General features: G+C 49.9%; 1 protein-coding gene across 1 annotated transcript in view; it reads left to right on the forward strand.

The window, feature by feature from the left end:
- WWC1 (WW and C2 domain containing 1) overlaps positions 1-14,159 on the forward strand; it is a 100,577-nt gene that overhangs the window by 44,080 nt on the left and 42,338 nt on the right. The window contains exons 4-9 of the mRNA XM_019635931.1: positions 284-360; positions 1,725-1,804; positions 6,733-6,862; positions 8,289-8,435; positions 9,683-9,756; positions 13,980-14,151. Of these exons, the coding sequence (XP_019491476.1) occupies positions 284-360; positions 1,725-1,804; positions 6,733-6,862; positions 8,289-8,435; positions 9,683-9,756; positions 13,980-14,151 (680 nt within the window). The remainder of the gene's footprint in view (positions 1-283; positions 361-1,724; positions 1,805-6,732; positions 6,863-8,288; positions 8,436-9,682; positions 9,757-13,979; positions 14,152-14,159) is intronic.

The following is a 14,159-nucleotide window of genomic DNA, read 5'->3' on the forward strand; positions in this document are numbered from 1 at the left end:
AAGTTATTTATAATTTTTTATAAACTATCATTTTTATGTAAGTTTTGGACCTTTTCTCTTTTGTTCAATACTCTTCTCAACCATTATATTAAATCATGCAAGTTGCATAGTCCCTGTTTTATGCATGTACCGTATTTATTTAACAAACTGCCCTTTGTTTGGACATTGAGGTTGGTCACTACTTACCGGTCATTCCTTTCTGGGTTTATCCAGATGGCCAAATGAGCCCACTTTGCCAAAATGTGTTTCTTCTACAGAATTCTTTTTTTCTGTTTCATTGCAGTGGTCTCCGGTTCATCATCCAACTCTAAGTATGACCCTGAGATCCTGAAAGCCGAAATTGCCACTGCAAAATCCCGGGTAGGGCCTCCTTGTCTGTGCTGTTGATGGAGGGGTCACTAAGGGAGCCTTGGACCAGTAGCCCCCAGCCCTACCCAAAAAAAAAGCAGAGTAAATCCTTCAACCGGGCAGTGGCAGCCAGTGCTGACTAACGAGGCCCTAAATAAACAGTAGTAGCAGTTGTTGTCCTCACCAGAGTAATAGTAACAGTAACAGCAGCTACCATCCATTCAACAACCAGTCACTCACTAGATACCAGGCATAGGGCTAAAAGCTTCATGTATCTTATCATCTCATGGCCTTACGGACAACCCCATGAAGTAGCTACTGTCAATATCTACATCTGAAGATGAGTCAGCAGAGACTTAAGGGAGAAGTGTCTCGCCCAAGGTCACCAGGGACTGAGGCTTAATGTGTAGTGCGCTGCCTTCCTAGCTACTGCTTGTTCTACTTGGTCTTATTTAATTGCGTCCTGAGTAGACACTGAAGCACAGCAAGGAAGCGATGTGTGTTCTAGGTAAAGTCAGTGTTTTGAACGCTGGTTTGCTTAACCTTCAGATGGGCTCTACAAACGCAGATGCCTGCTGGAAGCCATGAACGCAGGGAGAGGGCTGGGGGTGAGGCAGCAGGACGTGGTGGGGACTCTAACCTGGGGATAGATGTCCCGACTAAAGGCGTCGAAGCTCAGCCCTGACCTGCCGTGGCCGTGCAGGAATGTGGGCTCAGTGCTGGCAGGCCTTCAAGTATTTTTATTTTTTTTTCAAGTATTTTTAGAGAAGAGCTGCATATCTAGGCTTATTAAATAAAATTTCTCAATATTTAATTATTAGCAACTAAGTTTTAAAAATTGTAAAACCCAGCAGGCCATGCACAGCATCCCTGCAGGCTGGATCTGGCGCTCGGCCACGTCTCGTCTCTGAAGTTACTGGATTGCCTCTCGCGTCCATGCACAGCACCCCCACACCCATTACCTGCTCTGAATAACGCATGGCCCTGGGAATGGCCATCACTGTCATTCAGCAGAACCGGCAGGGAGGCTCAGAGATGAAAGATGCCTTGAAAGGGGCCACCCTGCTAGGTAGTGGGAAGTCCAAGCTCTATGGCCCGTCAGCCAGCTCCTGTCTACCCCTCTGTTTCCCTGGAGCAAGGCCTGGCTCTGGATGACGTGCAGAACATGGGGCTGGGATGCCGACTGAAGGGTCAGATGCACAGACCAAGGCAGCTCCGGCGAGGGGAGGGGATTGTGACCAATGTGACCCACGTGGTGTTGACCTGAGTCATTATGCAGACAGTGGGGGGACTCGGGTTCCCTCTGGGGAGAAGGCAGCCTGCAGCTCAATGCCGACCTCTTACCTCGTTCCGTTGTGTGCTTTTGTGTCACCCAGGTCAACAAGCTGAAGAGAGAGATGGTTCACCTCCAGCAGGAGCTGCAGTTCAAAGAGCGTGGCTTTCAGACCCTGAAGAAGTGAGTCCACTCCGTCGTGCTCCTCTCCTGCCCTCTGTCCTTGTCTCTTTCAGCCCCTTTCCTTCCTTCTCTAAATGTGGCTTTCTAACCATTCGATCCTGGTTCTAGTCCATTGGCATTTACTGACGATACCGCCACCCAAGGTTCAGGTTTAGAAAGAGAAAAGGGGAATCATTGCAGACCACAGAGTTCCCATCGTCCCCTGAATTTCCGAAACCATTCAAGTCTGTTCCATTCAGTTGAATTTTACAAGCTATGACTCAGTCGAGTCATAGAAACATGTGCTGTGGGGCATTTCTGTGTCCCCATCTCATCCCCTCCAGTTCACCCAGTAGAATCTCACAGGCACACCAACAAAACAAGCCCTTTTTTCCTCGGCCCCTAAAACCGAGCAGCGACATCCTCTGGTGTGCTCCACGGAAGTTAGCAAGCGTCTCTCCCACAGCAAACAAAGGACTCGAAGAGGATTTGATGGTGACTTACGGCGTTTCCAGGATAACTCAGGCCGAACATAATTTTCACTTTCAGAAGCTGACTTGCAGCCAAGCAAGATGCAGCTCTGTGGTTTCTTGAGAGCAGCCACATGCACTGTTGTCGTGGTTGTACTAGCTCAGAGCAGTCACTCCCTGCCAGGAAGCACTTTCCGTGTTTCTGCCTGGGTGACCTCGTTTGATCCTCATTGCAACTCCCTCAGAACTGTTCTTTTAGCTAACTCCATTTTGTCGATGAGGAAACTGAGTCACATAGTAAATGCTCAGGAAGGATTAGCTTACTATTGGTATTAATGACACGTATAAGCAAGCCTTACGCACTGCGTCACGTTCCGTGTATCTGATGGGCTCATGGGACAGTCATGACAAAGGTGCCTGGTCTTGGCAGCTCCGAGGAGGACATCCAGTAGGACATTCTCTGTACCCAGGGACATCTCTCTGAGATTCCCAGGGAGGTCACATCTGTACAGACAGCAGCTTCCATAGTCACTTCCCTTTTGTCTCTTCCTGATTGCACCTTTTCCTCATCCTCTGAACCTCAAATCGCCTTCTACCACCCTGAGGCCACAGCCCAAGCCTTTCGATGTCAAGCCCCAAGCCCAATGAATTGAGGGAACTTTCACCACCAGTTGAGGGGTCGGTTTGTTCTTACTCACATCTTTCCACCCCCAAGTCCCCAGAACCTGGGGTGAACCACCGTGAATCCCCCACAAGGTATAGGAAAGTGTGGCTTGGTAGTATAGATTGCGTGTTAATACATTTCTGTATTATAAATCACTACAAATTATGGTTTTATACATAATGTGCTTATAGAGATGTATGTTATTTACATACAGATAGACACACACTCAATCCTGTCTCAAACCGGATTCTAATCTCATAAAGGGATCGTGCTTTATTTTTCTCACTGATCTCTAGTGCTGCCAAGGACAGCTGTGGGCAACAAGGTGAGCTTAGCAAACGCTTATTTTTGACATGTAAAGCACGCGGCCTCCCCAGTCCTCCACTTCGCTCGCAGTGGAGCAGCTTGTGAGCGCGTAGTTTCAGGCTGTTCACTCCTGGGTGGCATCATCTTACCGCAGCGCCCTCCCCTCCCCTCCGCCCCCTTCCTGCAGTCCTCAGGAGCTTCTGGTGAGAACATTTCCCATTATTCTCTGAGCCACCACAAACCTGTTTTACCACTTTGTCGCCCTGTAGCAGCATTGAAAATTCTTGTCGTTTGGTAAACTGAGCTGAAACCCCAAAGACAAGCCTCCTTTTGATTCCTTCCCTCCTCCCACCCCAACGTTTGATATCAGCCCAGATAAGGAAGACCGCCGCAGCTCCGGGTGCCCACGCTCCCCAGCCGGAAGCCGGCGCCCGTGTTCAGTTCGCGGGGGGAACTTCTGCTTTAATGCACACCTTGGCATAGGGGCTTCAGACGGTAGCCTCAAGGGGAGATGGCTTGGGCTCCAGTGTGTTTCCTGGAACCTCTGAGCTTCAGTTTCACTTGACAATGAAAAATCAGTCATTGTCAAGTTCGAGTTGGAAAAGCTGCATCCACTGTGTGCCGGTGCCTGGCCCGTAGGGCGAGCCCAGTGCGGATCAGGGGAGTGGATGACCTCTAGCTAGCTGCCTGCTTGACCTTGAGAAGGAACTCGGATGAGCTAAATGTCTGCCCTGCGCTAGAGGCCGTGCTGCGTGAGCACTGTGCCTCAGTTATTACCTCATGTCATTGCCTCTACCCTGTTAAGAGAAGTTTTTGTTCTGACCCATTTTATAGATGAGGCACTGATGGGGTCGGAAATATACCCAAGGCCCCCCAGCTAGTAAGTGCCAGAGCTGGGATTTGAACCCAGCACTGTTGAATATTGGGGCTTGTTTCCTAATACCTCTCCCCCCAGCATCATCCCAGGTAACCCCCTCTCCATCCAGAAAGCGTAAGGCCCCTTTGCCATCCTTTGTCTCGCTTGGGCTCCTTTTCAGAGTCTAGTAGGGGACAATGCAGTCACTTCTACTTCCTGTCCTCCCTTCTTTGCGTTACACGGGGTAAGGGGAACGTATCCGTTTGTTCAGTTCATGGTCACCAACCCCCGTTTTCAAAAGAAAACAGGTTGAGGACTGAAGGGTACTTCTTAGAGGAGCCTGAAAAATGCAGTCGAAAGCTGGGGATTTGGGCCTGCCAGCCGCCTCGAGCCCGTGTAAATAGGAAAGAGTTGAGACTTGGCACATCACCCCCGTGGGAGGATGGCAGCGTGGTATCTTTCTGCATGTCCCCCACGCCGCCCTGCCCAGAGGAGAGTTGCCCGGACAAGAGCGAGAGGAGCTGGCTGCCATCAGAGCCTTTGCCTTGCTTGTCTGTGGTTGTCCTCTGGCGACCAGGCGTGTGAATCTCTGGTGTGCTGAGAGAAAGGACAGCTGTGTAATTTGGAAATCCTAAAACACATGTACCCCCCTCCCCCCCACAACCACACAACTTTTCTTTTCCCTTAAAAAAAAAAAAAGATTCATTCACTGAGCACATAATAGTGACCCTTTGTTCCCCTCCCCCCACCCCAATCCCCAGAGTGTTCCCTCTCGAGAGCCAAATTCCAGAACTGGGGTTGCTAAGGTTCCTGAGAGAAATCAGGTAGAGGCTGTCTGAGGAGCCGGAGGCCCGGAGACAGACCGCTTCTGTCTCCTCCTACTGAGGATTCAAAGCCATCCTCACCCTGTTGGCAGAGGGCAGCTGGGCACAGTCCCCTCCCCAGAGCCCCCAGCCCCTGCATATACTCCAGGAAACAGTGTCTCCCCTGCACCCCACCCGCACCCCCATTTGGGACAGGGCCTCCTCCAGCCCTGCACATGCGCTAACAGGAATCCTCCCGTCCGCGGGGCATCTTGGGCAGGCCTCCGCTGGGGAAAGCTCCCTTTAGACTAATTTCTCAAACTAAATCTGAGACCAGTCTTCGCTGACCTGGCAGGCTTGCCCAGGCCCAAGTCCTCGAAAGGAATAGACAGGCTATTTTTAGTGGGGAGACATAAATGGGGCTTTGTATTCTCTCCACAGAGGCTGAAATAACGGAAGGGCAGGGAAGGGGGAGGGCTGTGCTGAGGCGGTGGTCCCTCCCTCTCTCCCTCCTTCTCTCCCTCTTCCACTCTTGCTCAGAGGCTAAGACGATGAGACCAGGATGAAAACCTGCTCCCCGCCAGTGATTCCCCACTCAGGTTATTTTTAGCCCAGGACAATTTGGCCTCTAGCAGGAAACCAGAGAGAAATGCCTCTGAGCAGTTCATCCTGAAATAATGGGTTTGTGGTGTTCCCTCAGACTGTAAAACTTCCTTTTCTCCACCTGGAACTGAAACCTCAGACTTCTCCGTGGGCGAAAGTGCGAAGCAGTTAAAATTCTTCTCTGCCCTCAGACCCTTTGCACACCACAGCCCTCCTATCCCCAGAGGGTTGGGATCCACCGTGTTTGGTTTGATCTGACCCTCAGGAAACACCACGATCCTCAACTTTTTTTTTTCCTTCCCCTCCCCATCAAAATGAGCCTGTGCAGGACCCCGATGAGTCAATGAGTGCTCCCGGCTGGAAGTATTTGAATCCCTTACTTTTGTCTAGTACTTCCCAGTTCACCACACGACTTTCCATCCTGTATCCCACGTGCCCGTTCCTAACAGCTCTGTTGACATAGGCGGGGCAGACAACATTATCCAGCTTATTTTAGAGGGAGAAACTGAGGCTCCTTGTGGTATCACATTATGAAGTGGTAGGTCTGGGGGCGTTTCATCCTTCTAAGCTTTCTTTCATTGTGTTGTCAACTCCACTCACGTTTATTGAAGAGGGTAATTTTGCTCCTCTCCCCCAGACGACATTAGGCACAGTATGGAAGCCTTTTGGGTTGTCACAACTTGGGATCAAGATGCTACTGGCATCTAGTGGGAAGAGGCCGGGGGTGACACTAAACATCCTACAATACAGGACGGCCCCCTCCCCCCACAACAGAGACTAATCCAGCCTCAAATATCAAGAGTTCTGAGGGTGAGAGATTAAAGAACTAGTCTATGCCACATACTAAAACTACTCAAATATATTCAAGCCTGCCAGAGTCAAGTTAAGGACACTGCCACATAAATTATTAATTATAACACAACGTAGTGAGTTCAGTGTCGCATCTATGTGCAATGTGTTATGGGAACACCTAGCCCTGCCTGGAGGACCCAGGGAGGTAATCACGGAAAGCTTCCTGTAAGAGCTGACACTGAGAGGATCCTTGACCTCAAGAGCGGTATTGCTTCTGCCACCCCGCACTATGGGACATTTGCAATTTAACAGGGTCCTTCTGTGTCTCGTCCCATAGGCAGGACAGAGAGGAGACTTCTTGAGGGAATGGAGCACTGTGGCCTGTGCTTTCCCCCTGGGGAAACCCCATCTCTCGTCCCATCTTTGTCTGACTTTTCCCGTTGACTCTCTCCTAGAATCGATAAGAAAATGTCCGATGCTCAAGGCAGCTACAAGCTGGATGAAGCTCAGGCTGTTTTAAGAGAGACCAAAGCCATCAAAAAGGCCATCACCTGTGGAGAAAAGGAAAAGCAAGATCTCATTAAGGTATGAGGGTCCCCGTGACGTGGCCCCTTCTCCATTTCTCCCGCACGCTGCTCTGTGCCAGGACTCATGCAGGCTATTTCCACATGCTGCACAGATCCCTGAGTTCTCATCCCTAGTTCTCCTGAGCGTTCAGTCTCATTGTATAGGGGAGGAAATGGAGGTTCAGAAGCATGAAGTGACTTGCCTACGGTCACGCAGCTAGTGTGAATGGCAGAGTTGGAACAGGACCCCTTGAGCCCAAAGGCCATGTCCTTGCCACTAGTTCGAGCCACTGGGCTTACTTTTCAAAGAACCAAATGGAGGGAGGCGTTTCAGCATCATTAACCTTGACATCAAAATGTAGCATCTTTATAAGCGTCTCATTGCGTGTTCTGACTCTATGCCGGGAACTGAACAGCCGATAATAGATGTGATTTAATGTGCCAGGCAGTTGTGCCAAGCACTTTGCATGCGCCTCACTTATTCCTCATATCAACCTGCTTTGTCCCCATCATACAGATAAAGACTGTTCAGCTCAGAGAGCACGTGGCAGAGCCAGAATACAAACCCATGAACACCTGTCCCAGAAGCCCCTTCTCTCAACCCGTGTCCATCTCACTGCCTCTCCCAGGAGCCACCCTGACCTCTGAGATACGATTATCCTCGTCAGTGGATTAGGATCCTGAGGCCCAGAGATGCTATAAATGACTCGGTGAAGGAAGCTTTATGCTCTGTCACAGAATCATTTCGAAGCTCCCGCCCAGAACAGCAGCCCAGAGAGAGCATTGAGACGAGGCCCGAGCAGACAGTAAGGCATGTTCCTGTCACGATGAGCAAGCAGCTCAGAGCCCCGAGTCTCAAGTCAGATAGCCCAGGACCAAACCCTGGCTATGCCAAGTGCCAGCTTCTCCATGTCACAGCTCCCTCATGGATAAATGGGGATAATCGCGTGTCTTTCCTGGCAGGACTATGGTCAGGCTTACTATGGTCAGGCTTAAATAAGATCGTGGCAAAGCTGACAGTTCCCAAGTATGGGATGTACTCACGCTTTACATCGGTCACCCTGTTTAATCAGAATGGTAGCCATGTGAGGCAGGATCTGTGATTGTTCCCATTTTGCAGGAGAGGAAACTGAGGCACAGAGAGGTTTATCAGCGAGCTCCGATCACACAGCTAGGAACCAGCAGAGCAGGGGTTCCAATTCAGACAGTGTAACTCCAGATCCAGCGTCCACACCATGTTCGCCCTTGGAAGGGTCCTGGCACAGTGCCTGGCACCTGCTAAGTACCCACTCACTGCTAACTCTTTATAAGATGAGTAGAATGTCTAGATGAGCATGGGTTCCTACTAACTTACGAAAGGTGGAGAGAAAGGCACATGGAGTGCGACAGGCCCAGAGCTCCCTCCCAGGAAGGCGTGTCACTCACCCAGCCCTCCCCCCCTTCAGAGCCTTGCCATGCTGAAGGATGGCTTTCGCACCGATAGAGGGTCCCACTCTGACCTGTGGTCCAGCAGCAGCTCTCTGGAGAGTTCCGGTTTCCTGCTGCCGAAACAGTACCTGGACGTGAGCTCACAGACAGACATCTCGGGAAGTGTGAGTATGCGGTGCGCGCTGCTGGGGGCCAGCCTGGGGAAGCTGCTGTTGCGATGGGTGGCCGCCTTCTCGTTCCTCAACCGGGGAGCTGGTTGGTGGCTCTCGGTTGGGGCTGGCTGCTAACTCAGCCTCTTGGAGCTCCGTTCTCTTGCAGACCTCCTGGCCCCAGCATGACAGTAGATGATGGGGTGAGGATAAAGCAGCACTAACTCCATAACCTGAATGTTGCCTGGCCACGTGCTTGTGTCTCTAGATATTGCACAGAGAGTGTTCTTGAAGGACCAAGGGTCTTGCTCTGATTTCCTTCATACCATTTTGCAGCAGTGTTCTGTTTTGGTTTCAGCAGCTGGAAAACAGGATATTTCCCTCCTGTTCATCCCCAAACAATGCTGCAGCTTTCAGACAGCTGCTGAACCCCCCAGTTGAAAAGCTCAGTCTCGTCATAAAATTGAATCGTGCAAGTCGGTCCAGACGTAGCTCAAGAAAGCCAAGAGTAGGACTGACCCGTGGCAAGCTGTTATTTTTGGAGAGCTTTTGTTTTCCTAGAGCAGGTGCCATTGAACAAACTCTTCTCCCAGCCTCCGCGGCTAAAATGCTATTCCTATCTGATTCCTATAGTTGGGTTCCCACTTGTGAAGAGAAGCTGTGTCTACGTCTGATTTGGTGAGCCTTGCGGCTTCTCGCCGCTCTTGTCAGACTGGCACGGCCAACGGGGCTGCCCCCTCCTCTCCCACACCACCCATGTATGCATCTGTGAGCCACCTGTGGGCCAACGTATTTGTGAAGGAACTGTGTGCCTCCGTTCACTTCTAGGACCTTCTCCTCGCTCACCCAGTGTTGCGCTCCTGACTGCAGCCTCCTGACTTTTCTGTTGAGCCCGTCCCCAGTGCCCTCAGAATGGCTTCCTTGTATATTGGCTGTCCCTGTTTCCTCCTGACGAGCTGTCCTCCATGCTTCTGTGGCTTGAATGGGCTCCAAGCCATTTGTGGCTGCAAGATGATATTTCGGGGCCTCGGCTTCTCGTCTAGGCGTGATTGAAGTCTGCATTTGGGGCTCTTCCCACGGCCTGAAGGAAGGAGAATTTTTGCCTCACTAGCTTCCTTGCAATCTGCACAGCCGGCTTAGTAATTGGGGGATATTCTTAGCTACTTCCCACGCAAGCTGTCAAGTCTCTCCTGAGTTCTTGAAACCCAACTCAGCACTGGCCACAACAGCCATATAATTCCTGACTTTATTCTTCCCTCCAGTTCGGCAACAGCAGCAACAATCAGTTGGCAGAGAAGGTTAGATTGTGCCTTCGATATGAAGAGGCGAAGAGAAGGTAATGAGAGGCTGGGGACCGGGGGTGGGATGGTTCCAAGAATAATAATAATAATAATTAATAATAATAATAATAACTACTCTTGTAGAGGGTCTGCGCTGTGCCTGGCTTTTTACATGCCTCGTCTTGTTTAATCCTACAAAGGTTATGAAGATAGATATTATAATCCTCATGTTTTAACCCTCTCTGAAACTCAGGAGAGGACGTGACTGACCCAGGGACACTTAGATAAGATAAAACATGGAGCTATGCTTTGAATCCAGATCTCTTAAACCTCAGAGCCTAGTTCGTTATCTTTCCCCTTGCCAGCCTCAGTTTCTACAGTCAGGGTTTTCCAGTGATCCTGTGTGCAGTTTAGTTTGAAGGAGCACAACTAGGCATTTAGCAACAGGCTAAAAACACTACGATCCTTCCCGCTTTAGTGTTTCCTGCCCAGCTGGGAGCAAGCTGTGCTTTTAAACTGTGTGGAGACCCCAGTGACTTGACATGTTTTGTGGCTTCACAGACTCCTAAGCAGTCGAGTTCCACTGCCACAAATAAAATAATAATCAAAGCTGACGTATTTAGAGCATCTGTTATGGGCCAGGCATTGTACTAAAAACAGTTGTATGTGCATTGTCTCATGTAATTTTAAAAGCAGCCTTAGAGCATAGCTTAGATCATGTTTATGTTAGAGAGGAGAAAGCTAAGATCAAAATGTTTTGTGACTTTTAAGGTGGCAGAGTCAAAATTTGAATCCTTGGATGATCTGCCTTCAAGTTCATGATCTTCCTAGACACTGAACCAGCTTACTGGGAGGGGAACCACAGGGCAATGTGCTGGTGAATGAAATCAGACATGTTGCATCCATTCCTCCTTAGGCTAAGTTGCCTGGCCCATGGACCTGCGAAGCCAGGCCAGGTGGAATGTGGCAGTGCCCAGCTCTCCCCTCGCTCAGCTCTCTGTGAGCAGCAGAACCCTTTGCAGCAATGATAGAAATTCGATAGAAACTAGAGGAACTAAAAAAAAAAAAAAAGGCATTTCTTGGCTTATTGAACTGCAAAGTACTGGGGTAAAGTAGCTTCAGGCACAGCTGGATCCAAGGACGGAAATGCTATTACACAGACTCGGTCTCTCTCCCTTCCTCCACTCTGCTTGCCTTTGTGTTGCCAGACTTCCCTGTCAAAGTGGCAAGATGACCCCTAGCAGTTCTCAGCTGACTTTCTCCCAGGTTAGCAACCCTAGCTGAAAGAATGCCTACCTTTCCCAACAGTTTTAACAAGTTTGGGGGCGGAGACTCAACTGGCTCTTCTGAGTAAACCAATCATTGTTGCAGGATGCGGGGAATTAGAATCCTCTGCAGGTCCAGGCATTCAGGCACAGGTCATGCGCCCAACTCTTATCTAGGAGGGAGATTGAAGTCAGCTTTGTGGGAACCAGTAGACTTAAAAATATGGGAGGAGTGATTTCCCAAAGAAAACTTGGAATATTAACAACAGAAGGAACAATTGGATACTGATCAGGTAGAAAAAAACATGTCCTGTGCACCATTTCAGCTCCCCCTAGAGGCCCAGCAAAACAACAGGCCTTCTGCACTTGGACAGCCACTTGTCCCCTCTGAAGGGGACCACTGTGAACCCTAGACCTGTTCCAGCCTGCAGCAATGCCTGTCTTAGGTGATCAGATCTGCAGAGACTAAAGGGTTGGAATCTTCCCTCTGGGGTGGAGCCATTAACCTCATCACAGAAAGAAGCTGCATCACTTCTCATCTCATTTCATCCTGGCTTATCTGCCTTTATGCAGCTTTGTCCACTGCCCCCACCCCCAAGCTAGTAAGGGACAGAGCAGCCTGCTGAAATGGAAGGCAGAGGCTGTAGGACTTGACGGAGGGAGGGCTGATGGCTGTAATGCAAGGTCTGGTCACTGTATGCCAAGCTTCGTCGCATATGCATTTCTGCGGAGTGAGTCTAGTAGTTTTCATCAGATGTTCCAAAGACTATATGGCCCTGAGTTTAAGGAGCACTGGCGTAGAGAAAGTGCTACTAGAAAGAACATCCAAGAAAGCATCAATCACCCCTTCAACGCCCCACGTGTAATGGAGCCCCTGCCAGACCCGGCCATACGACTCTATTCTCAAAGCAGCTGGGGAACAGCAGCTATGAAGTTGTTCCAAAGCCCGTCTTGATGGATTGCTATATATGTGAATATGGAGTCTAAATTAATTAACTCTAAGAATCCCTGCTGAGACACTTGGCTGGGAAATGAGCAAACCTAGCCGTGTCTCTCTGTATGGAATTTTCACTACACAACATGGAGATCTTGTCTCCAGCAGTGTTTTCTTAAACTAATAGTTGGGCCACGTTGTCTGCACATATGATCAAACTGGGAGTCCAGAGGCGTGGGCTCTCAACACCTCATGGCCATGCTGATGACTCGCAGGCTTGAGTGAGCCGTGTCTTCTCTGGACATCTGTCCAAGAGGATTAACCACCAGGTCTTACCCCCTCCCCTGGGAGCGGGCTAAGGCTAGGACATGGTAGCTGAAAGCACTTTGGAAAGACTAAATCCTAAAGGATCACATGACTGCTTTTAGATATTTGTGTTAGTACTCTTAATCATACTATGAATCTTAATTTGGCCCAACAATAACCATACCTACTACCTAAAAGCACTTGGCAGGGTTGGCCAAGTGGCTCAGTTGGTTAAGAGTTGGCTTAAGAGCGCGAGCTCTGAGCAACAGGGCCGCTGATTCGATTCCCACATGGGCCAGTGACGCTGCGCCCGAGCTGAGCTGCCACTGAGCTGCCAACAGGTGGCAGGATGGCTCAGCTGGTGAAACAACAAGACTGCCTGTTCGATGGTGGGCTATGCCCACCTGCAACTAAGACTGAACTCGGCACCTTGAGCTGAGCTGCCGCCCAGATGGCTCAGTGGATAGAGCATGCACTCTTAACAAGGCTGCTGGTTCGACTTCCACATAGGATGGTGGCTACGCCCATCCGCAACTAAGATTGAACACAGCACCTTGAGTTTAGAAGCCACAAGCTGCCGACGGGCAGCCAGATGGCGACAGGCGTCCTCCATAACGCAGATTGAAGAACAACACTTGGCTGGTGCCCTTCCCCAATTCCCCAACACTGTTCCCCTCCTCCAATTCCCCAATAAAATCTTTAAAAATACATAATAAATAAATTAATTAATTAATTAAACAAAATACAAAATAAGTAAATAAAAGCACTTGGCAGTATATAAAGAGCTCTTAACGATAAGGTTCTCACTTGGTCCTCATAACCCATCTTGCAGGTACCATTATTATCCCCACCTTACAGATGCGGATACTGAGTGTCAAAGCAGTTAAGGGATAGGGTTCCCAGCTCCCTCCTTTAACATTGATTAAGTGCCTGCAGTGTTCCAGGCACTGTGCTGGAAGCCCGTGATACCAAAGTGATTTCTTAACAAAAGTTCCCTTTTGTCAAGAAGGCCAGAGCCAGGACTCTATCTCAAGGCCTCTGGCTCCAAATCCACAGTTGCTCACACTGCTGCCGCCACTTTGAACTGGGGACACATAGTTAGCAGCTGCAATATTTGCTGTCGATGCAGTAGGGCCCATGACTGCCACCGGCTTAGCCCCTGTTATGTCCCTGACATGCTGGATACATTTTTGCTCATTTTCACAGTTCCAAAGCGTGAACAATTGTTTTCTTATCTGTGAAGCTCATGGAGTTTGCCCGATGTTCAACACCCGATAAACAGTCAAACCAGATAATAACAACAGAGGCAGCAGAAGCATTTATTGAGTGCTTACTATGTGCCAAGTACTGTGCTTTGAGCATTTGTGGATTGTGTCATTAAGCTTTCACTCATAACCGACGAAAGAGCTTGTGTGACTCCCCTCAGAGAGATGGTGTGACTTGTCCAGGGTCACAGAGTGAGTGGTAAGAGGCTATTGCCTAGTGCTGAATCCAGCTTTGTATACCGCCAGGCTCAGTTTCCCCCAGGGCAAGGACATGGCCTGGTTTGTGTCTACCCCGTCCGTGCAGTGTCCTCACTATTGGCACATGGCAAGCACCACATGAGTCTGTTAGATAACAATGTGTTCCTTGAGATGCAAGGAGGCCAGTAACTGTCAAGTCACTCCAAGGCTGTCATGGCTCCTCATACCTCAAAACCTTGGACACGCAGTCGGGAACTCCGCTCCCGCAGTGCCATGGGCACACCATTCACGCTCACCTTCTCGGCCCACAGGATCGCCAACCTGAAGATTCAGCTGGCCAAACTGGACAGTGAGGCCTGGCCTGGAGTGCTGGACTCGGAGAGGGACCGGCTGATCCTCATCAATGAGAAAGAGGAGCTGCTAAAGGAGATGCACTTTATCAGCCCCCGGAAGTGGGCGCAGGGCGAGGTGGAGCAGCTGGAGGTGGCCCG

The sequence above is a fragment of the Hipposideros armiger genome, unplaced genomic scaffold, assembly GCF_001890085.2.
Source record: "Hipposideros armiger isolate ML-2016 unplaced genomic scaffold, ASM189008v1 scaffold_25, whole genome shotgun sequence".
NCBI classification, from domain to species: domain Eukaryota; kingdom Metazoa; phylum Chordata; class Mammalia; order Chiroptera; family Hipposideridae; genus Hipposideros; species Hipposideros armiger.